The sequence below is a fragment of the Megascapheus bottae genome, chromosome 17, assembly GCF_031878675.1.
Source record: "Megascapheus bottae isolate mThoBot1 chromosome 17, mThoBot2.hap1, whole genome shotgun sequence".
NCBI classification, from domain to species: Eukaryota; Metazoa; Chordata; class Mammalia; order Rodentia; family Geomyidae; genus Megascapheus; species Megascapheus bottae.
In genome coordinates, this window is record NC_143525.1 from 29278396 (window position 1) to 29301455 (window position 23060).

The 23060-nt window shown below is 38.3% G+C and overlaps 1 protein-coding gene across 2 annotated transcripts in view; it reads right to left on the minus strand.

Annotated features, from left to right (window-relative positions):
* The window catches only part of Taok1 (TAO kinase 1), a 96252-nt gene that overhangs the window by 33447 nt on the left and 39745 nt on the right, over positions 1-23060 (minus strand). For both annotated transcript variants that reach the window (XM_090350549.1, XM_090350548.1), the window contains exons 5-13: positions 21762-21807; positions 20735-20831; positions 16380-16493; positions 12380-12471; positions 9872-9965; positions 7588-7669; positions 5198-5365; positions 3023-3226; positions 633-767 (exon numbers count right to left, since the gene is read on the minus strand). In XM_090350549.1, coding sequence (XP_090206675.1) covers positions 633-767; positions 3023-3226; positions 5198-5365; positions 7588-7669; positions 9872-9965; positions 12380-12471; positions 16380-16493; positions 20735-20831; positions 21762-21807 — 1032 coding nt within the window. The remainder of the gene's footprint in view (positions 1-632; positions 768-3022; positions 3227-5197; positions 5366-7587; positions 7670-9871; positions 9966-12379; positions 12472-16379; positions 16494-20734; positions 20832-21761; positions 21808-23060) is intronic.

Sequence of the window (23060 nt, forward strand, 5' to 3'; positions counted from 1 at the left end):
TGCTAGAATTTCATGTTCCAAAACAAAAAATGTAGGTGCTGGTCTCAAGTGGTAGTGTTTGCTTAAGGACAAGGTCCTGAGTTCAAAATATCAATTCAGGGCTGGCCTAGTGGTAGAGTGCTTGCCTACCATGCAGAAGACCTGGGTTCAATTCCTCGGTACCATATACATGGAGAAAGCCAGAAGCGCTGGGCATGGTTGGCTCAGCCTATAATCCTAACTACTCAGGAGGCTGAGATCTGAGGATTGTAGTTCAAAGCTAGCCTGGGAACTAAAGAAGAACAGGAGACTCTTAACTCCAATTAACCACTACAAAACCAGAAGTGGTGCTGCGGTCAGAGTAGGGTGGTAGCTTTGAGCTGAAGAGCTCAGGGACAGCACCCAGGCCTAGAGTTCAAGCCCCATGACTGACAAAAAGGAAAAAGTTACACTCCAAAAATACACCCAAAATAAAAAATGGATCTCTTTTCTTTCTTTCTTCCTTACTTTTCTTTCTTTCTTTTTTTTTTTGGGGGGGGGGGTGGGTCATGGGGCTTGATCTCTGCCTGGGCACCGTTCCTGAGCTCTTTAGCTCACGGCTACCACTCTACCCCTGAAAAATGCATTTCTTTTTAGGTCACAGGAATACATACCAATGATGCTGTTCGTATAGTTGCAAAGTGTTCTCGATTACGATAATGTGATTTATGACGAGATACTTGAGGTGGAGATTGTGGATCTGATGGTCTTGTTCTAGGATCTCCTTCTTCTCTATAATTTTCTTCTTCCTAAGCAAAGATTGACAATATCATATAAGATGAAGAGTTTCTTTGAGACCTCAAGGGAATTAAGGACAATTTGACCAAGATAATGTTGGCAATCCTCACATCTCAGCTTCCTGAATAGCTAGATTACAGGCATGAGCCATCTCACCTGGCTGACCAAGGTAATTTTATCATTAAATTCTCTCTCCCTCTCCCTCTCCCTCTCTCTCTCTCTCCTCTGTTTGCCAGTCCTGGGGTTTGAACTTAGGGCCTGGCACTATCCTTGAGTTTTCTTAAGGCTAGCACTCTACCACTTGAGCCACGGCACCACTTCTGACTTTTTCTGTGTATATGTGGTACCAAGGAATCAAATGCAGGGCTTTGGGCATGCTAGGCAAGCACTCTACCACCAGGCCACATTCCCGGACCTGTCATTATGTCTCAAAGATGCATAATTTTAAAAAACAAAAACAAGAAATGGCTAGAAATTACTTCCAGTGTATAAAATAGTACACAAATACACATGGCTGATTTATATCTTACACATTATACGAAACTGAGAAGTTTTACAACAGTATATAAAAACAAGATTGGCTTGGAATGAGGTAGCGTACTTTTCTAGCATGCACGAAGCCCTGGATTCAATTTCTCAGTACCACATAAATAGGAGAGACCAGAAATGGTGCTATGGCTCAGGTGGTAGAGCACTTGCCTTCAGTAAAAGGCCATAAGTAGAGCTCTGGCTCATGTGGTAGAGTGCTACTCTTAGGCACAAAAGCTCAGGAACAATGACTTGAGTTCAAGCTCCGGGACCAACAGGAAAAAAAATTTTTAAATCATTTGACACAGATAATGACACTACTGTTTACTTTTAGGCACTTTCATGTATTAAAATATGCATAGGGCCGGGAGTTTGGCCTACTGGTTAAAGTGCTTGCCTAGCATGCATGAAGACCCGGTACCACATAGATAGAAAAAAGCCGGAAGTGGTACTGAGGCTCAAGTGGTAGAGCTCTAGCCTCGAGAAAGTCCAAGGACAGTGCTCAGGCCCTGAGCTCAAGCCCAGGACTGGCAAAAAAATAAAATAAAATATGCATAACAAATGTGTGCTCTTAATTGGCATTCATTACAATTTCATTGTTGGTTATTCATCATTGTTATTTCCAAAACTTTCCACCACTTCAAAGAGAATTCTGTATCCATATGCAGTAATTCCCATTTTATCCTTTTATTCAGATGACAATAATCTCTAAGCCATTTTCCATCTCTGTTTCATTTAAATTTAACTATACAATATTTGTCCTTTTGTATGCGTCATTTATTAGCTTTTGTTTTGGAAAAAAGGTCTCAGTATATAATCCAGGCCAGCCTCAAGGGCACAATCCTCATGCCTAAGCATACCATGTACTAGGATTATAGGCCTGTGCCATCATGTGGCATATTTTTAATGTTTATCTATATTGTAGCTTCATTTAAACAGACTTCATTCTTTTTTGACAGCTGAGTAATACTATATTGGATGTACACATAATTTGTTATCTACTCATCTGTCAGTGAAAATTTAGGTTATTTTCATCTTAAGAGCCATTGTATCTAATGTTGTATATAGTACTTATAAGCTATGAAGTTACAAAGAAGGCATTTCTATTAAATGCTAAGAGTAGTTACCTTAACTTTTTCTTTCTTATTTTCTTTCTTTCAATACTGAGAACAAAATAAAGATATAAGGCATAGCTGGGTGTTATCCGTGAGCTCTTCAGCTCAAGGCTACCACCCTACCACTTCCTGTTTTCTGGAAGTTAACTGGAGATAAGAGTCTCCTGTTCTTTTAGTGTCCAGGCTGGCTTTGAACTGGGATTCTCAGATCTCAGTCTCCTGAGTAGCTGGGATTATAGACATGAGCTACCACACCTGGCTGAAAAACTGTTTTCCAACCCCCCCAAGCCCCCAAAAAACAAAAAAGCAAAAAGGCTGGAAGTTTCGCCTAGTGGTTGGGTGCTTAAAGACCCGGGTGGGATTCCTTGGTACCACATACATAGAAAAATCCGCAAGTGGTGCTGTGGCTCAAGTTGTAGAGCTCTAGCCTTGAGAAAAGTCCAAGTATAGTGCTCAGGCCCTGAGTCCAAGCCCCAGGACTGGTCCAAAAAAAAAAAAAAAAATTCCAAAAGTAGTGCTATATAAACAAATTTTGGAACTTTTCAACCTTCAAGAGAAATCTCTTAGTGAGATGGAAAAATTATTTATAGAAATTACAATTACACTAAAATTCAAATACTTACAGGTTTTAAATGGATAACCGAACTGTTAGACATCACTGTATGGTCTCCCTCCATCATGTCTAGCTCACTTTTGTCATCTGAGGCATCTGGAAGACTGTTAACACTACTGCTTTGGCTGCTGGCACTTATAGACATACTGGGAATAGACTGATTACTTCCGACACTATTCACTGTTCCAGTCCGGCCAACACCATGATCTTGTTCCTAAGGGAAAAAAAAAAAGATTAAAATATCTTTATTCTGAATTATTGATTAAAGCATCTAGCACACAGAATACTTGGTACACAGTTAGTAGAAACAAAGTTAGCAGTCTATGGAAAGAAATTCCCTATATTTGCCAAAAGTTTACAGAAAAAATAAGCAAAGTTGCGCTATGAGTCCAGAGGTAGGGCGGTAGCCTTGAGCTGAAGAACTCAGGGACAGCGCCCAGGCCTAGAGTTCAAGTCCCGTGATCTACCTCCCCCCCCCTAATAAAAAGTCTCACAGGCATTCTTCTGCCTGGGCTGGCTTTGAACCATAATCCTCAAATCTCAGGCTCCTGAGTAGCTACAATTATAGGTGTGAGCCACCAATGCTTGGTTTTACAGTAACTTTTTAGGCTAACTTAAGAGATTCTACATTTTCAAATATTTTCAGCATGCTCTATGGAACTCAAATATCCAGTTAGTTAAAAAAAAAATTTTGTTGGTCATGGGTGCCATCCTTGAGCTCTTCAACTCAAGGCTACCACTACCACCCTACCCCTGAACCTAGGTGCTATACCTGAGCTTTTAAGCTCAAGGCTACTGCTCTAACCCTGAGCCATAGCCCCACTTTCCATTTTTTGATGGTATTTTTTATTGTAATATATAGAGGGGACACAGTTATATTCCCCAGATAGTAAATGCATTACTTCTCACACATTGATACCCCTTCTATGTTTTTGTCCCCAATTCCCTCCCCCCCTGCCCCCACCATTTCCCATTTTCTAATGATTAATTGAAGATAAAGACTCTCACTTTCTTTAGTGCCTGGGCTGGCTTTGAACCTCAATCCTCAGATCTTAGCCTCCTAAGTAGCTAGGATTATAGGCATGAGCCAATGTGCCCAGCCAATTTTTTTAAAGGGATTCAGTGGCCAAGAAATATGAAAGATAAGATTATGTTTATTAGGGTATTTCCAGAAACTATTGCCATGAGGGACAGCACTTCTGCAGGGAAAGACACATCTTGAATATGGACAGCATCCTTCAACAGTTTATGATCTCAGAAAAAATCGAAAGGAGAACGCCCACCAGCACATATGTGGCCTTTATTTTACTTGAGCAAGTACACATACTGCTGCTGCCATTTACAACTTTCAACACGGAACCAATACTACCAACTCTTCAAGGAGCTCGAACGGTTTTCACCCAATGGCCTGGGGCCATATCACTGATTGTTCTTTTTGGTCTGTCTGAGGCTTCTTAGAATGAGCTCTGGCTTTTCAGCATGCAGAAGGGCACTGAGGGACTTGTCTTGACTATGATCTTGTAAAGCCAATTTAACAAATCCCATTTTATAAGTCCACATATATTCTATTGGTTGCTTCCTTTAGCTAACCCTAACACAAATAGATCTTTTAATGAAAGGTCTTTTGCCAGGCACTGGTTATCCAATTAACTACTCAAAATTTAGAAGTGAGACTGGGGCTCAAAGTAGTATACTAGTCTCCAGCAGAAGAGCTCGGGGACAATACCCAGTCAAAAACAAACAAAAACAAACTTGTCAAAAGTACACTACACATTTATAAACCTATCATAGTGACACGCCTTCTACTTTTATTTTTGTGTGTGCGTGCGTGTGCATGTGTGTGCGCGCACCAGTAAAAGGCTAGTAGTCTACTGCTTGAGCCACAGTGCCACTTCTGGCTTTTTCTGTTTATATGGTACTGAGGAATAGAGCCCACGCCTTCATTCATGCTAGGCAAGTACTCTACCAGTAAGCCACATTCCCAGTCCAAAACTCCTTGTACTATTAACAAGTGACAATGGAAAGAAGGAAGAAAGAGGGGGAAGGGGAAGGGAAGGGAGGAAAAAAGAAGACACTACAACTTCAGAATTATTGATATGAAAAAAAACAAATTCTTGGCAAGGCATTTCAAATAAGGGAAAAACACACAATGATAATCCAAGATTTGAATTATTTTAGGAATTACCTCTTCTTCTTCCTGTGCTTCTACTGCTGGTCCATTATGTGCCTCTTGAAAAAGGAGTTTCTTCATTTTTCGATACTGTAGATTGTCTAGCTCTCTTACTGCATCTTTAGTCCTCTGAATAAGATCTATTAACACTGTTTCAGGGCGTTCACGAAGAACAAACATGTGCTAGAGAGGGTAGAAAATAAAATTCAGGTTAAAACTTTCTTTTCTATAATCCCAGCCTGTTCTTTAAAGAAAAATGCAAAACAGGGACATGAACTCAGGGTTTCAAGCTGTGGCTTGACTTTTTCACTCAAGGCTCTACCACTTGAGCTACACTTCACATCAAGCCTTTTGCTGGTTAATTGGAGGTAAGAGTTTTCTGCTGATGTTGGCTTCAAACTGCAAAGTAGGATGTGCCACCAAAGCCTGGTGACATAAAAAAATAAAAAATCTCTTGCTAAAACACTTAATTTTTTTTAATATCATAAAGGTGATATCCAGAGGGATTACAGTTACCTAAGTCAAATAAAGAGTACATTTCTTCTTGGACAATAATACCCCTTACTTCACTCTTTTTCCTTCCCATCCCCACCCACAGTTGCGCAGTTCATTTTTGATATAATATTACAGACACTTTCTATCATTTTAAATTGGGTTATGAAAATACATACTATGGAGCAGGCAAATAAATACTATATATAGATATGGGATCTAATAACCAAATACCTACCTAGCTTATTGGATTATTACAATATGAATTAAAAGGAAATTTTTTGCTTAGACTATTTTAATGAGCTAGTTATATTTTTAATTATTTTGTTTTGTTTTTGGCAGTACTAGGATTTGGACTCAGGATCTTGTGCTTATAAGACGAGTACTCTACCATTTGAGTATTACCTATATCACTGCTTTTTGCTGCTTATTTTGAGGATGGAGTCTAGTGAACTTTACTCTCCTCACTCACCTTGATCTTTTAGATCTTAGCCTCATGTGTAGCTTGGATTATAGGCATGAGCCACCGGCACCTGGATAATATTTTCCATTTTTATTTAGTTTAACATATACCTCTATTTAAAATATTCCTTCTTTGTACACCAAATTAACTTTAATATTTCTAAACTTAAAAGTAAACACAGGTAGAGCTCAGGGACAATGAATGCCCAGGCCCAGAGCTCAAGTCCCATGACCGACCCCCCCCCAAAAAAAAAGTGCACACAAGCATTCTTCTTCTGTCTCCTCTTTCCTACTTTCTAAACTTGATCCTGATTATTTTTTTTTTACTAACATAATTTATGGATACATTAAAGTGCTTCCCCCCCCCCTTTTTTTTGGAAAGTCTTCATTACCACAGATAGCCCAGGCTGCTACACACACAATTCCTTTGCTTCAGATTCCTTTATGCTGGGATTACAGGTATAAACCACCATGGTTGATTCAGTATGGCTCTTGTTGCTATTTATCAGTACCCAGTTACTTTGGCTTTCATTTCTGAGACCTGAGTAGGTGAGACTTACAGGGATGTATAACCATGACTAACTAAAATAAAAAGTGTATATCTTAGTAATAAAGCACTTACCTAGCATGCACAAAATCCCAATAAGACAAGAAGTCAGAACATTTGTAATTAGCTCAAAGCTACTAAGAGTAGTATTTAACTGTTGTATTTAGACATGATAAAAACAACTCATTTTAGAAAGGAAGGGAGGGAAGGAAGTGGAGAGGAGGAGAGGGGAGGGGAGGGCAGGCAGGCTTGGTACATGGCTCTAATGATAAAGCACTTGTTTAAGAACTCTTGATTGGGCTCAATCTCCAATACTGTAAAAATCAAAACAAAACGAAAACCCTAAAACCAAACTAATGTTTTACTATCTAAAGATAGTGTTTCAAGGACAGAATGGATAGCTCATCTGGCAGAATGTTTACCTACTATTGTGAGGCCCCATTCAATCCTTAGTATCGGACACATTAAAAAAAAAGTTTCTAAATATAACAGTATAAAAATTAGGCCAGGCACTCAGTGTGACTCATGCCTGTGATCATGGCTACTCAGGAAGTCAAGATCTGAGGATGGTGGTTTGAAGCAAGCTGGGCAATACAGTCTGTGACATTCTTTATCTCCTCCAATAAACTACCCTCCCCAAAAAGCTGGAAATGAAACTGTCGCTCAAGCCACAGAGCACTAAGCACTAGCCTTGAGCCAAAAAAGTTCAAGAACACAAGCCCTGGGACTGGTGTGTGCTTGCCTAGCATTCAAAAGGTCCTAGGATTTTATTCTCAGCATGAAAACATTTTGGTATTTTACTAAAACCAGTTCAGTACAATCAATCACTAATCAGAAAGAATAAGGTATTATTTAAAACATTTCTCAAGGGTAAAAACAGATTTTAAATATTATACAGACTGACCTTTAAAAGTTCCTCTGATGTAGGACGATCTTGAGGGATTTTCTGGAGGCAAGAATCTACAAAGTTGCGAAAATAATCAGACCTATTGTAAAGGAAAGTATCAAGTGAACATATTGCTATTTCCATTAAAAACATATCCACAAATCAATATATATGCCTCTAAGATGGGAAGGAGAATTTTAAAAAGGTAGAGACTATGTACTTCCAAACAAATTTTAAACAGTTAATCTAATCAATGAATCTGATCAAATTCCAAACTTCTTTTTTTCTTTTTTTGATTGGTCTTGGGGCTTAGACTCTGGCGGGTGCTTTCCTTGAGCTCTTTACCTCAAGGCTACCACCCTGCCCTTGGGCCTGGGTGTTATCACCTCAAGGCTACTGCCCTATCCCTTGAACCACAGTGCCACTTCCAGTTTTCCAGTAGTTAATTGGAGATGAGTCTCATAGTTTTTAGTGCCTGGGCTGGCTTTGAACTGCCACCCTCAGGTCTCAGTCTTCTGAGTAGCTAGGATTATAGGAGTGAGCAACTGCACCCGGTTCAAATTCCCAATTTTCATAGTCCATTCACAAATCCTTAGGCTAGGACTACAGATCCAGGTAAGAGTATGTGCTTAGTGTACACAAGGCCCTGGGTTCAATCCGTAAAATATATATACAAACACAATTACATCTGTTCTCACATATGTAAATACGAGAATTCATTTGATACTAAAGTGAAAGGAAGGAAACCTATTTACTTTTACTTTTCATCTAAATTCAGAATGATTATGTCTTGTTTTTTCCTTTCTTAAGCCATCTCTATTATATGCTCCTTGTATCCTAGAACATGTTTTAGCACACTATCTACTCTGGAGAATATTTATTTTGCCAGTCCTGGGCCTGGAACTCAGGGCCTGAGCACTGTCCTTGGGCTTTCCGAGGCTGGAGCTCTACCACTTGAGGCACAGCGCCACTTCCTGCTTTTTTTCTGTGTATGTGGTACTGAGGGACTGAACCCTGGTCTACTATTCTCCCAGCCCCAAGAGTATTCTTTTATACCCAAGAATTTGGTGGCCCTGAAAAAATAGGTTTTATTAAACCTAGAAAAACAATTATGAGGGGGGAGGGAAATGGGTACCAAGACATGTGAAAGGGTATCAATGTATGTGAATTAACGCACCTTCTATCTGGCAAATATCATGTAACCCTTTTACTAATTACAATAAAAAATAAAATAAATAAATAAATAAAATAGCAAAAAAAAAAAAAAAGAAAAACAATTATGATTTTTTAAAAAAACATTAAAAGTATGTAATACTACTAGACAGGTGTTATTCATGAGAATTTAATGATTAAGGCAAGACATACTCCACCAAAATTTCTTTTCTTTGCCAGTCCTGAAGCTTAAAGTCAGGGCCCGAGTGCTGGCCCTGAACCATTTGGCACTTAAGGCTAGTTCTCTACCACTTTGAGCCACAGTGCCATTTCTGGTTTTCTGGTGGTTAACTGAAGATAAAAATCTCAAGCACTTTCTTGACCTGGATGGCATGGATACTCAGATCTCAGTTTCCTGAGTAGCTGGGATTGTAGGTATAAGCCACTGGCACCAAGCGTATCTATGTTTTATATTATACAAATTCTAAACAATTCACTACTATAGGTTGTAACAATTCATAATTTTAACCAGAAAGTATTAAATATTTACTGTATGATTAGGGTTGTAAGGTTGCATATATATATATATATATATCAAATAATAAATATTTATTGTATTAGGGTTGTATGTCTTCCAAAAATTTAAAAGAAACTTTTGTAAAATCCATGTTACATAATTTATTCTTTATATCTGAACTGTACACATATATGTATGTTATGTAATGAAGAAATGACCAAAGAATAAATATAAGAAAGAGTAAAAATAAGCCTAATAAGCCAGGTGCGGTGGCTCATGCCTGTAATACTAGCTACTATGGAGGCTGAGATCTGAGGAGCAAGGTTCAAAGCCAGCCCAGCAGAAAAGTACCTGAGACTTTTATCTCCAACTGACCTTTAGAAAACAGGAAGTGGGGATTGGCTCAAGGGTGGAGTGGTAGCCTTGAGCTGAAGAGCTCATGGACAGTGTCCAGGCCAAGTTCAAGTCCCATGACCCACAGAAAATCCCCAAAACAAATAAAACCCCCCACAAAAACCTAATTACTTTTCAATTAGTACATTTTACCAACATAAGCCAACTTATTTTGATAACATATTATGTAAAAGATTTTTGTCTATATTATGTTTAGCAGTATCTGTTAGCAATACTCACCATTCATTAGACTGTAGTGTAGGGGATTCATTTTGGGCTATGTGATATAAGGCACTCATTGCATTCATATTAAATAAAGGAGGCTTCCTTTCAGCTGTAAAAGAAAGGAAACTTTTCTGTTAAAATATGTATTATATAGGGGCACTCAAGTATTATTTAAGTATATAAAAACATTTTCTATTATAAACTATATATATGTATATTTTTGCCAGTCCTGGGCTTGAGCTCAGGGCCTAAGCACTTTCTCAAGGCTAGAGCTCTACCACTTTAGCCTCAGCACCACTTCCGGCTTTTTTCTATGTATGTGGTACCAAGGAATTGAATCTGGGTCTTCATGCATGCTAGGCAAGCACTCTACCACTAGGCCAAACTCCCGGCCCTATTATAAACAATATTAAACATACCAAATACAAAGTACTTTTTAAAGTGAATCAATAACATAGTGGCGGCTCAGAAGTGGTAAAGCGTTATCTTTGAGCTAAAGAGCTCAAGGACAGTGCCCAGGCCCAGAGATTAAGCCCCATGACTGACTAAAAAGAAAAAAAAAAGGACAACATATTGGTCTGATGTCCTATCATCCTTAAATATTTGAGGGTTTTGGGTGTTTTTGTTTTGGCAGTACTGGGGTTTGAACTCAGGGTTAGGGCAGGCACTCTAACATTTGAGCCAAGCCGCCAGCCCTTGTTTGCTTTGCAAGTAGGACCCCATCTTTTAGCATGGCTGGCCCTAGACTCTGATGCTCTTACTTAAGGCTTGAGGCCTGGGATTACAGGTATGCCACTACACCCAGTAAATTAACTTGGAGATAAGTCTCTCAAGCCAATGCTAGAGGCTAATACCTGTAATTGTAGTTACTCAGGAGACTACTGTTCAAAGCTAACCCAGGCAGGAAAGTACTGAGACTTTTATCTCCAATTAACCATAGAAAAAGGCCAGAAGTGGCACTGTGCCTCAAGTGGTAGAATGCTAGCCTTGAGCAAAAGGACCTCAAGAATAGTTGGAGTCCCAGAGTACAAGCCTTAACACCGCAAATTAAAAAAAAAAAAAATCACAAAGGAAGAGATCATTTTATATATGCTTATATAGAAAAATAATCATAAAAGCCAAGGCAAATGACCTCAAATTTTACCATTTTCCCTTTATCTCATAATCAGAAAAGTAACTTAATATATATCTGGGAACTAGGGCTAAACATCCTCAGTAACTGTTTACTTACCTACCTGGCTCACTTTACAGTGGAAGTCTAAGTTATAATAGTTTCCTGCACAGCTCTACTTATAAAGCAAGAGAATAAAACATATGCATGAAATAAAAACTACCATAGCAAGTTGAATCCAAGTCTTTTCCCTAATTGTAAGACTCTACTATGGTGGTTTCTATACCTACTGCTACAGTCCCCCCTTGGATAAAGTCTACTTTACCATTTTATAAAGCAAATAAATAACTAGTTAGAATATGCTGTGGAGTTATTGTTAAACACCTAGAATATACTTTAATTACTAGATTTACTACTTGTAGTTTTGAGGGTTGTTATAAATTAGTTAGGCATGGAAATTAAATGTCAGGCTATATATACAGCATATTCAAGGTATTTATCAAATAACTTCAGAGAAAAAATTTTAATTTAACATCAAATATATAACCTAATATATATATAAAAATGTCACAAACTTTATCTATTATATAAACATAATATATAATACACACATATAAACTACCAGATAGCCAAAATGAAAACTTTAGTAGATTTATTGCTTCCCTTAGGAACTGACATATAAAAAAAACAAAATCTGGGCCAGAAGTTTGGCCTAGTGGTTGAGTGATTGCCTAGCATGCATGAAGGCTCGGGTTCAAGTCCCCGGTATCACATACATAGAAAAAGCCTGAAGTAGCTGGGTGCAGTAGCTAACACCTATAATCCTAGCTACTCAGGAGGCTGAGATCTGAGGATCTCGATTCAAAGTCAGCCCAGGCACTAAAGACCTTGAGACTCATCTCCAATTAACCACTAGAAAACAGGAAGTAGTGCTGTGACTCAAGGGGTAGAATGGTAGTCTTGAGCTGAAGAGCTCAGGGACAGCACCCAGGACCAGAGTTCAAGCCCCACAACAGACAAAAAGAAAAAAGAAGAAGAAAAAAGCCAGAAATGGTGCTGTGGATCAAGTAGTAGAGTGCTAGCCTTGAGAATGCCCAAGGACAGTGCTCAAGCCCTGAGTTCAAGCTCCAGGACTGGCAAAAAAATAAAAAAATAAAAAGATTAAAATCTGGGCTGGAAGCATGGCCTATGGTAGAGTGCTCCACTAGCATGCACGAAGCCCCAGGTTTGATTCCTCCATACCACATACAGAAAAGGCTGAAAGTGGTACTGTGGCTCAAATGGCGGAGTACTGAGCCTTGAGTGTCGAAGGACAGTGCCCAGACCTTGAGGTTAAGCCCAGGACTGGCAAAAAATAACAACAACAAAAAAAGGATCATACTTAATACCTAGTAATGAAAAAAAACGCTTACCTAGTTCAATACATGTTATTCCAAGAGACCATACATCAACTTTGCCATCATACTGTCCTTCATCCATGGCTAAAATTACTTCTGGAGCCATCCTAAGATATATAAGTTCATTTAAATTAATGCTAATGAAAAAGTATTATTACTTATGAGAATGTAAGATTTGTCTATATTAAGAACACTGGTTTGAATGCTAATCAATATGTGAACAGAGATTTTTATAATGGGAAATAATTACATTAATTTTATAAGGTAAATATTCAATAATGCATATAATGCCTGAGATTCACTCTTGCCACCTGTCATTACCATGTAATAGAATCCAAAAGAAGGGCAATTCTACAGCAGGGTTGTCTCAGGATTTCACTATAATAAGTCTAAGATTTGTATGAAAGACTGAATTTTGGGGCCAGGAGTTTGGCCTAGTGGTAGAGTACTTGCTAGCATGCACCAAGACCAGGGTTCAATTCCTTAGTACCACATATACCCCCCCCACCAAAAAAAAAGCCAGAAATGGTGCTGAGGTTCAAGTGGTAGGGCCCTACCCTTGAGAAAGCCCAAGGACTGTGCTCAGGCTCTGAGTTCAAGCTCCAGGACTGGCAAATAAATTAAAGCCTGTTTACGAGCTAGCAACAAGTATTGTCAGTTGTTTTCCTTGACATGACAACCTCACCTAATTTATTGAAGAAATATGTCACACTAACAGAGAAGGAACAGCAATAGTTTACGTAGCTCCCTATGCCAAATAAAAATTTTCTACAATAAAAGTAGGTATAATAGCTTGCAATTAAATAATTATCAACTTCACAAGTACCTTAGTTACAAAATAAACACTAATTTCTAGAGTTCAATTTTTTTTGTGGGTCATGGGGTTTGTACTCTGGGGCCTGGATGCTGTCCTTAAGCTCTTCAGCTCAAGGCTACTTGCCCTACCCTTGAGTCAAGCCCTACTTCCTGTTTTCTAATGATTAATTGGGACTTTAGTGCCCGGGATGGCTTTGAACCTTGATCCTCAGATCTCAGCCTCCTGAGTAGCTAGGATTACAGATGTGAGCCACTGTGCTAGGCTAGAGTTCAAATACTTTTCATAGTACCTTATTTTGATTTGTATTGTGCTTTAAGTATGAATGAACACCTAAAAGAGCTGCTGTCTGAATAAGACTAATGGCCCAATTATGTTATGTTTGTAAAGATAAATGTTATCTAGTTCTTGTGTTCTAAATAAACTACACAGAAATTTACAAGTATGTCAGTAAATCACTTCTGATTGTCAATAACCAGGGATTTTACAAATTTGAATTCTATATACAAGTGAAAATGGTAATGGGAAAGTGATACTGTGGCTCTAAGTGGTAGAGTGCTAACCTTGAGCTGAAGAGCTCAGGGACAATGCCCAGGCCCAGAGTTCAAGCTCCACAACCAATACAAAATAAAATTTAAAAAATAAATAAATAAAATTGTTATTTAATTGGTGACTTGGGATCTACTGGCTCACACCTATAATCTTAGCTACTCAGGAGTTTGAGATCTGAGGACCTTGGCTCAAAGCCAGCCCGAGTACAAAAACTCTCCAATTAACATCTCCAATAGCCACCAGAAAACTAGAAGTGGTGCTATGACTCAAAGTGGTAGAGTGCTAGCCTTGTGCTCTTCTGGAGAGCTCAGGAATGATGGCCTAGGCCCAGAATTCAATCCCCATGACTGTCACACACACACAAAAGGGGTGATGACCCTGTTTGGATGAAACATTTTTATTTTATTTTTGATGAAATTGAATCATAAAACTAAGCACTAAACTTAAGAACAGAATAGGTGTGCTGGAAGCTCACACTTGTAATCCTAGCTACTCAGAAGGTTGACAGTTCAAAGCCAGCCTGGGCACGAAAGTTCGTGAGACTCTTATTTCCAAGTTACTGCTAAAAACCCAGAAGTGGTGCTGTGGTTCATGTGGTGGAACACTAGCCATGAAATGAAGAGCTAAGGGATGGTTGCCCAGGCTCAGAGTTCAAGCTCCATGAGTGACCAAACAAAAAAAAGAATGAAATAATTAAAGACACAGATGTCCATAAAATAATCCTGAAGGACACAGAACCTATATAGCTAGAAACACCAAATATTTGAACAAACAACATTTGATACTTCGTTCTACCGAACATTTTACCTCTGGATACACTACTCGTGTACGTTAATCCTATGCCGAAATCTAAGAATAGGGAAACTGTTGCAGAAAGAAATAGAGAAAAAGGTGTGGCTCTGGCAGAGAAGAGAGGGTTCTTTGACAATAATGACTTTCAAAGAATTATTTCACTGCCAAGGGCTGGTGGTTCAGGCCTGTAATCCCAGCTACTCAGGAGGCTGTGATCTGAGGACCATGATTCAAAGCTAGCCTAGAAAAGTCTGTGAGACTTTTATCTCCAATAACCATTCAAACCAGAAGTGGAGCTGTGGCTCAGATGGTAGAGGGCTAGCCTTGAGCAAAAGGAGCTCATGGACAGCATCCAGGCTCATTGTTAAAGCCTCAGAATTGCCCCCCTCTCAAATTGTTTCCAAGTTGTAAATGACTTGGCACATTTTGTATAAAGTTTGTCAGAGTTTCCTTTTTTTCCCCTTTTTCAGTTTTTGATAACACAAATGAGATGGAAAATTTCACTTTTATAGCAAGAAGATAGATTTTATATACATCTATATGTATGCATCATCAGAAAGAGCCAGACAGTCAAGACACAGACACAAACATTTATAGTGGTGGTCTTTAGGTTTTTGATTCATTTAATTCCTAGAATAAAAGCTTTTTATCTTCTTGTACATTTTGGAGTTTATACCAATATAGTTGCAAAATATATGTATCATATACAAATATATACTGTGTACATACTTTAATGATACTCAAAACTGGAAGCTTCAGAACTGGTTCATTCAATTTATTAAAACTGTCACATTATTTAATTAGTAAAACTAATCTTCAGGTTGTACTGATTAGACAAACCAGAAATGTCTGTTTCTTTCTGTTACAAAAAGTCATTTCTCAATGCAAATAAAACATGTTAATGTGCCCTTAGAACTATCAAAGGGCTAAATTCTGTACTGGAAGAAGTAGCAAGAAGAGAAAGAATGGAGAGATGGAGTTATTGGAAGATGCTTTAAAAAAGAAGTAAAATTAAACTGTAGAGAGGAAAATGACAAGGAAGACACAGTATCCTGGCATGTGATTATTCTCTGATGGTTCTCAAAATGTGTCTCTGGACTTTTATATTCCAGAGTAATGCACCATTCTAATATTTGAGATGCATAAGAAGCCTTTCTTTTATAAAGTAGAAGGAAAATTTCAAAGACAAGTAGGAAATAAGATTCAGTGGACCTAAGCCATAACTCTCAGCATCTACAAAGAAAATACATATGAAAGTTAAATATCTGAAGAATTATTTCCTTCTAATTTTTGCTGACATACATATGAAAATTATTTACAGACGAACTTAAATGACGTCTAGGATTTCTTTCAAAATAACGGGGGTAGGAAATGCAATGAAAGTACATAAGTTAGGACTGTCCAGATAATGTTGGGCTGCATAATTGTATGTAAGATGTCATTACATTTTGGTCTATTTTTATTTATGCTTGAAACAATACTAAAAAGTCAAAATGAAATAGAAAAACAAACAAATTAAAAAACCCCTCCAAACCAGCAAGTAGTTTTTAAGTACTCAGTATTAAGATCAGTGAACACAATAAATGAAATTTAAAGAAAACAAACAAGTTAGTATTTGACATGCTTTTCTTCTACACTTACATGTGATTTTTTTTACTCTTATATCTAATGAAATTAAGATAGCAATAGGAAAGCATAAAAACAACAAACAAAAAAACAAAAGGAAAAGGACAAGAAAAAAGATGAAAAAGAGATGCACAATGTCAAAAATGGCAACAAAATACCTTTGGAAAAAACTATAATCATGCAATCCCAATTTCAATTATGAGGATCAATATCAGATAAGGCTCTTCTTACCAATATGGTGTTCCCACAAAAGAATTGGCAGGGGATGCCATGGAAGCAGATCCAAAGTCAGCAAGTTTCACCTGGCCTGGTTCTGTCAGAAGGATATTTCCTGCTTTGATATCTCTAAATTTACGAAACACAGATGATTACTTAACATTCCTTCACTAAATTATGTTCAAGATTAAAAAAATAAGATTTAGGGGCCGGGAGTTTGGCCTAGTGGTAGAGTGCTTGCCTAGCATGGATGAAGACCTGGGTTCCATTCCTTGGTGCCACATACTTAGAAAAAGCCGGAAGTGGTGCTGAGGCTCAAGTGGTAGAGCTCTAGCCTTGAGAAAAGTCCAAGGACAGTGCTCAGGCCCTGAGCCTAAGCCCAGGACTGGCAAAAAAAGAAAAAAAAAAAGATTTAATAAGGGAATAAAAATAACCAAGTGCAACGATAATTTCACAATTGTGAAAATTAATTCTGATAACAAAAATGAACTCCCACCCTTGAACATCTGATAGTAACAAAAAGTGTGGGAGACAAAAGAAGAAATCAGGTACTTAGAATGTTTTAATTGAGGGCCAGGAGTTTGGCCTAGTGGTTAAAGTGCTTGCCTAGCATGCACGAAGACCCAGGTTCAATTCTTTAGTACCACATACATAGAAAAAAGCTGGAAGTGGTGCTGAGGCTCAAGTGGTAGAGCTCTAGCCTTGAGAAAGTCCAAGGACAGTGCTCAGGCCCTGAGCTCAAGCCCAGGACTGGCAAAAAAAAAAAAAAAGAATGTTTTAATTGACTATAAAACCCTGTTCAACCTGAAAGCTTCTAAGTATATTACCTAACTTAAAATTTTAAAAAAAAAATACAGCTGGGTGCTCATGCCTATAAAACTAGCTACTCAGAAGGCTGAGATCTAAGTATCTCAATTCAAAGCCAGCTGGGGCACGGAAGCCCTCTATGAGACTCATCTCCAATTAACCACCAGAAAACTGAAAGTGGAGTGGCACTGGGACTCAACGTGGTAGAGTGCTAGCCTTGAGCTGAAGAGCTCAGGGACAGGGCCCAGTCTAGAGTTCAAGCCCCACAACTGACAAAACTAAATTAATAAGGCCAAAAGCAGTGGCTCACACGTGTAACCCTAGCTACTCAGCAGGCTGAGATCTGAGGATCGAGGCTCAAAGCCAGCATGGGAACTAAAGTTAAAGTTCGTGAAACTCTTATCTCCAAAGAACCACTAAGATTCTAGAAGTGGTGCTGTGGCAAGGGATGGGGAATAGCCTTGAGCTGAAAAGCTCAGGAACAAAGCTCAGGCCCAGAGTTTAAGCCCTACGACCAACAAAAACAACAACAGGGCCAGGAGTTTGGCCTAGTGGTAGAGTGCTTGCCTAGCAGGCACAAAGACCCAGGTTCAATTTCTTGGTACCACATACATAGAAAACCTGGAAGTGGTGCTGTGGCTCAAGTGGCAGAGTGCTAGCTTTGAGGAAAAAGCCCAAGGACAGTGCTCAGGGGCCCTGAGTTCAAGCCCCAGGACTGGCACCAAATAGATAAATAAACAATAAAAAATAATAATGCTTGGCTAGAGCATAGCCTAATGGTAGAGTGCTCGCCTAGCATGCATGAAGCCCTGGGTTCAAATCCTCTGTATCATATACACAGAAAAAGCTGGAAATGGAGCTGTGAATCAAGTGAGCAAAGGTGTCCAAGGAGAGTGCTCAGGCCTTTGACTGGCAAAAAAAAAAGAACAAAGAAAGCATGAGGCCTAAGTTCAAACAGCAAGTACTGCCAAAGAAAAAGAAAAGAACCCTTTCTTGAGGGCCAGGAGTTTGGCTTAGTGGTAGAGTGCTTGCCTAGCATGCATGAAGATCCAGGTTCGATTCCTCGGTACCCCACATAGATAGCAAAAAGCCAGAAGTGGTGCTGAGACTCAAGTGGTAGAGTGCTAGCCTTGAGAAAGTCCAAGGACAGTGCTCAAGCCCTGAGCTCAAGCCCAGGACTGGCAAAAAAAAAAAAACCCTTTCCTCAAACTTAAAAATGAGGACGCACATAATTTTCAAACATTTAGCATAGTTCTCATAGATATTAAATTAAAACTGTAATATATGAATAATCAAAATCAGTGATTCCCAACTTTTTTCAAACTTACTTTTGGAAACAAGAAGCATACAGAATAAAACAATTTTAGATATTTATATGAGATTGTATGTCCAATAGGGCTCTGTAACACACACTTAGAAGTTTATAAAAATTAAAAAACTGCATTTCGGCAGGGAGTTTGGCTGACCCAATTTTGATTCCTCAGTACCACATATACATAGAAAAAGCCAGAAATAGGGCTGTGGCTCGAGTGGTAGCCTTGAGAAAGCAAAGGACAGTGTTCAGGCCCTGAATTCAAGGCCCAGGATTGGCAAAACAAAACAAAAAACTACATTTCCAAGTACTTGGTAGGTAGGTAGGTATTTTTATCAGTGGTGGGAATTGATCTGGGCCTGGGCATTGTTGTCCCTTAGCTCAAGCCTACCAACCTTGAGCCACAGCGCCACTTCCAGTTTTCTGGCAGTTTATTGAATGTAAGAGTCTCATGGACTTTAGTGCCCAGGCTGACTCTGAACTGAGATACTCAGATCTCAGCCTCTTGATACAGGTGTGAGCCACTGTGTTTGGCTTAGTTTTTATTTTTTTAATTTTTATTTATTTATTTATTTATTGCCAGTCCTAGGCTTGGGCTCAGGGCTTGAACACTGTCCTTGGACTTTCTCAAGACTAGAGCTCTACCACTTGAGCCTCAGCATCACTTCTGGCTTTTTGCTATGTATGTGGGGTACCGAGGAATTGAACCCGGGTCTTCGTGCATAGCTAGGCAAGCACTCTACCAGCATGCCAAACTCCCGGTCCCTTGGCTTAGTTTGTAATATAGTACATACAGGTAACAAGTAGGTCTATTTTCTTCCTTTTTTAAATATATATAGGAAGATGGGTTTTTTGTGTGCAGAGGAAGTACTTTGAGTTCCTGAAAACCTTAGCTTCTAATTCCAATGTTATCACTCCCTTATTTGCTAGTATATGTTATTTCTCTTGGACTTGACTATCCTTATCTAAAAAGCCATTATTTCAAAATGATTCAATTACGTGGTTTAATATATACTTTCTCTAATAGAAATTTTTTTCTTGTCAGTCATATGGCTTGCCATATCTCTTCATTCTTTTGCTCAAAGATAGTAATCTACAACTCCGAGCTACAGTGCCACTTCCAGTTCTCTGGTTGTTAATTGGAATCAAGAGCCTCATAGATTTTCATGCCTGGGCTGGCTTTGAACTATCTTCAGGATCTTAGTCTCCTGAATAGCTAGGATTATAGGCATAAGCCACCAGGGCCTGGCTCATAGAGAACATTTTAAAATGCTAGTTTCTTTCTGAAACACCTAAACAGCTAGTAATTGTTAAAACTTTATGGTTTATAGCCAGGCACCAGTGACTCATGCCTATAATTCTAGCTACTCAGGAGGCTGAGATCTGAGGTTCATGATTCAAAGCCAGCCAGAGTACTTCCATGAGACTCTAATCTCCAATTAATCACTAGAAAATCGAAAGTGTCACTGTAGCTCAAGGGGTAGGGTAGTAGCCTTGAGCTAAAGAGCTCAGAGATAGCACCCATGCCAAGAGTTCAAGCTCCACAAACCAGGAAAAATATATATATATATATTCATGGTTTAACTTGGAAGTTATTGTTCATTATCAAGGATCAGATTCTCAGCATATGGGGCCTTTGCCCATGTTATGAAATAAATTGAACAAATCTAGTGTTATCAGCCACTAAAAGACAAAAGATTTGTTAGTTTTAGATTTAATTCATTTGGCTTTGTCATCTTCAGGAAATTATAGCCACCAACTGAAGTATCTGGTATAATGAAAAAGACAAAACTGTATGATCCCTAATAGACCTTCCAGTTTGCAGATTAAATTTCTACTACAAATCCATTAATCCAAGAAGCACATACAGGCAAAAATAAAAATTATCCTAAATAAGTCCAAGTATATGCCTATGCCGTTCTTAATACATGAACAAGCAAAACAACATACATTTATACTGGTTATTTGGTTAAAAGCAACAAAAATTTCAGGGTCATTAAACTGTAGAGCTGAATAACGTAAAAAGCTATTTGTTCCAACATATGACTTTTTTTCTTTTTTTTTTTTAGTGGTTCCTGAATTCATTAACAATTTTCTTTTAATTTTATTGTCGGGATAATGTATAGAGGGGTTACAGTTACATTTGTTAGGAAGTAGGTGCATTACTTCTTGCACATTGATATCCATTCTCATGTTTTTGTCCCTGTTTCCCTCCCCTCCCCCCATATGATGACTTTTTCAAAGCACTTACCTGTGGATCATAGTATGAGAATGTAAGTAGGCTAATCCCTGGAGAGCACCATGTGTAATTGCTGCTATTTCCACTTCTTGTAATGGCTTTTTGTGAACTTAAAATATAAATAATTCATTTGAAAATTATTATGGAGAATGTTTTATTTAAAAACAAATATATATATGATGTATGGGTATATTCTAAAAATTGACATTTAGCAAGAAGGAATTTATTTATGATGATAAAACAAAAGTATTAGTACCTAATATACAGTTGAATCAGTTGTTAAGGTATAATTCCCAGTCAACTGCTCTCTCAGCAAACAATATTAAACAACTATTTGCAATTATAAAACAAAAGTACAAGGGCCAGGAGTTTGGCCTAGTGGTAGAGTGCTTGCCTAGCATGCACGAAGACCCGGGTTCAATTCCTTGGTACCACATACATAGAAAAAAAACAGAAGTGGTGCTAAGGCTCAAGTGATAGAGCTCTAGCCTTGAGAAAGTCCAAGGACAGTGCTCAGGCCCTTAGCTCAAGCCCAGGACTGGCAAAAAAAAAAAAAAAAAAGTACAAAAAAAGTTCTCCCTTTATTCTTCAGTTTGTAGGAACAGATCAAACTAAATAACAAGATATCCAGAAAAAGATTTGTTGTAACAATGAGAAAACTTGACTACCTTGTAAGGATAGTATATATTATGCTAAGATATAGAAATGACTAAGGATTTTATACTTTCTGGTAAACTTTACATTTGTTTAATCTTTAACTCAATTATTTTATTCTGCTATTTTATTTAGTTGGTCCTGGGTCTTGAACTCTGGGCTTAAGCACTGTCCCTAAGCTATTTGCACAAAGCTAGCACTCTACCACTTGAGCCAAAGCATTACTTCTGTGGTTAACTGGAGATAAGAGTCTCACAGAAATTCTTGCTTGAGCTAGCTTTGAATCACAATCCTTATATCCAAAGTAGCAAGGATTTCAGGAATGAGCTGCCAGGGCCTAGCTATTCTGTTATTAAAATAATAATAATAACAAAAGGAAACCTACCTTCTAATAAATCTGAAGCAGATCCCAAACAGTATTCCATTACAAGCTAGATGAGAAAAAATTGTAAAAGCATTATTTTATTATGATTTATTCTATTTGAGACAAAATTAAGTCACCTAGAGGTAAAACAATGTGAAACAAAATAAATTCCAGTCACGATTTATCTTAAAAGTAAAGCTAGGCTGGGAGTTTGGCCTAGTGGTAGAGTGCTTGCCTAGCATGCATAAAGACTGGGGTTTGATTCCTTGGTACCACATACATAGAAAAAGCCAGAAGTGGTGCTGTTGCTCAATTGGTAAAGCTCTAACCCTGAGGAAAGCCCAAGGACAGTGCTCATGCCCTGAGCTCAAGCCCCAGGACTGGTTTTTAAAAAAAAAAAAAAAAAGTAAAGCTATAAATTTAGCAATTTGCTAAATATACATATAAAATCAAGTCAGTGATACTTTTAGTAGTGGCAAGATGTAATCATGTCTATAAGTTGTATATTTCACATATAATTACTAATTATATAGAATATAATTTAATACATAATTTTAATCTATATAATTATATAGATTATATACATATGTATATATTTTTTTTTCCTTTTTGTTGTATGATGGTCTGAACTCAGAACATCAGGCTTGCTAAGCAGGTTCTCTACAACTTGAGCCATGCTTCCAGTCCTATCCAACTGTTTCTATCCAACTACAGTAACAAATTGGTAACAATTGTTAGGGAGCAGAAAGCTATATTCTATAGAATGGTGTGTATAAAGCTTGGGCAAGGGCTGAGAGTTTTGTCTAGTGGTAGAGTGCTTGCCTAGCATGCACAAAAACCCAGGTTCGATTCTTTGGTATTACATACATAGACAAAAAGCCGGTAGTAGTGCTGAGGCTCAAGTGGTAGAGCCTTGAGAAAGTCCAAGGACAGTGCTCAGGCCCTGAGCTCAAGCCCAGCACTGGCAAAAAAAAAAAAAAAAAAAGGTTGGGCAACACTTCAGATGTTTTTTTCTTTTTCAGAAGAGACTCACTATGTTGTCCAGGCTAGTCTCTAACTCATTGGCTCAAGTAATTCTCCTATCATAGCGGAATAACTAGGAAACCATGTACAAGTGGCCCTAGGCTCTAATTGTTATGTTACACTCCCCCCCCCCTTTCTCTTTTTCCTTTTTTTTGGGGGGGGGTAGCTTATGGGATTTGAAATCTGGGCCTGGGCACTGTCCCTGTGCTCTTCAGCTCAAGGCTACCACCCTACCCCTTGAGCCATGGTGCCACTTCTGATTTTCTAGAGGTTAATTGGAGATAAAGAGTCTCATGG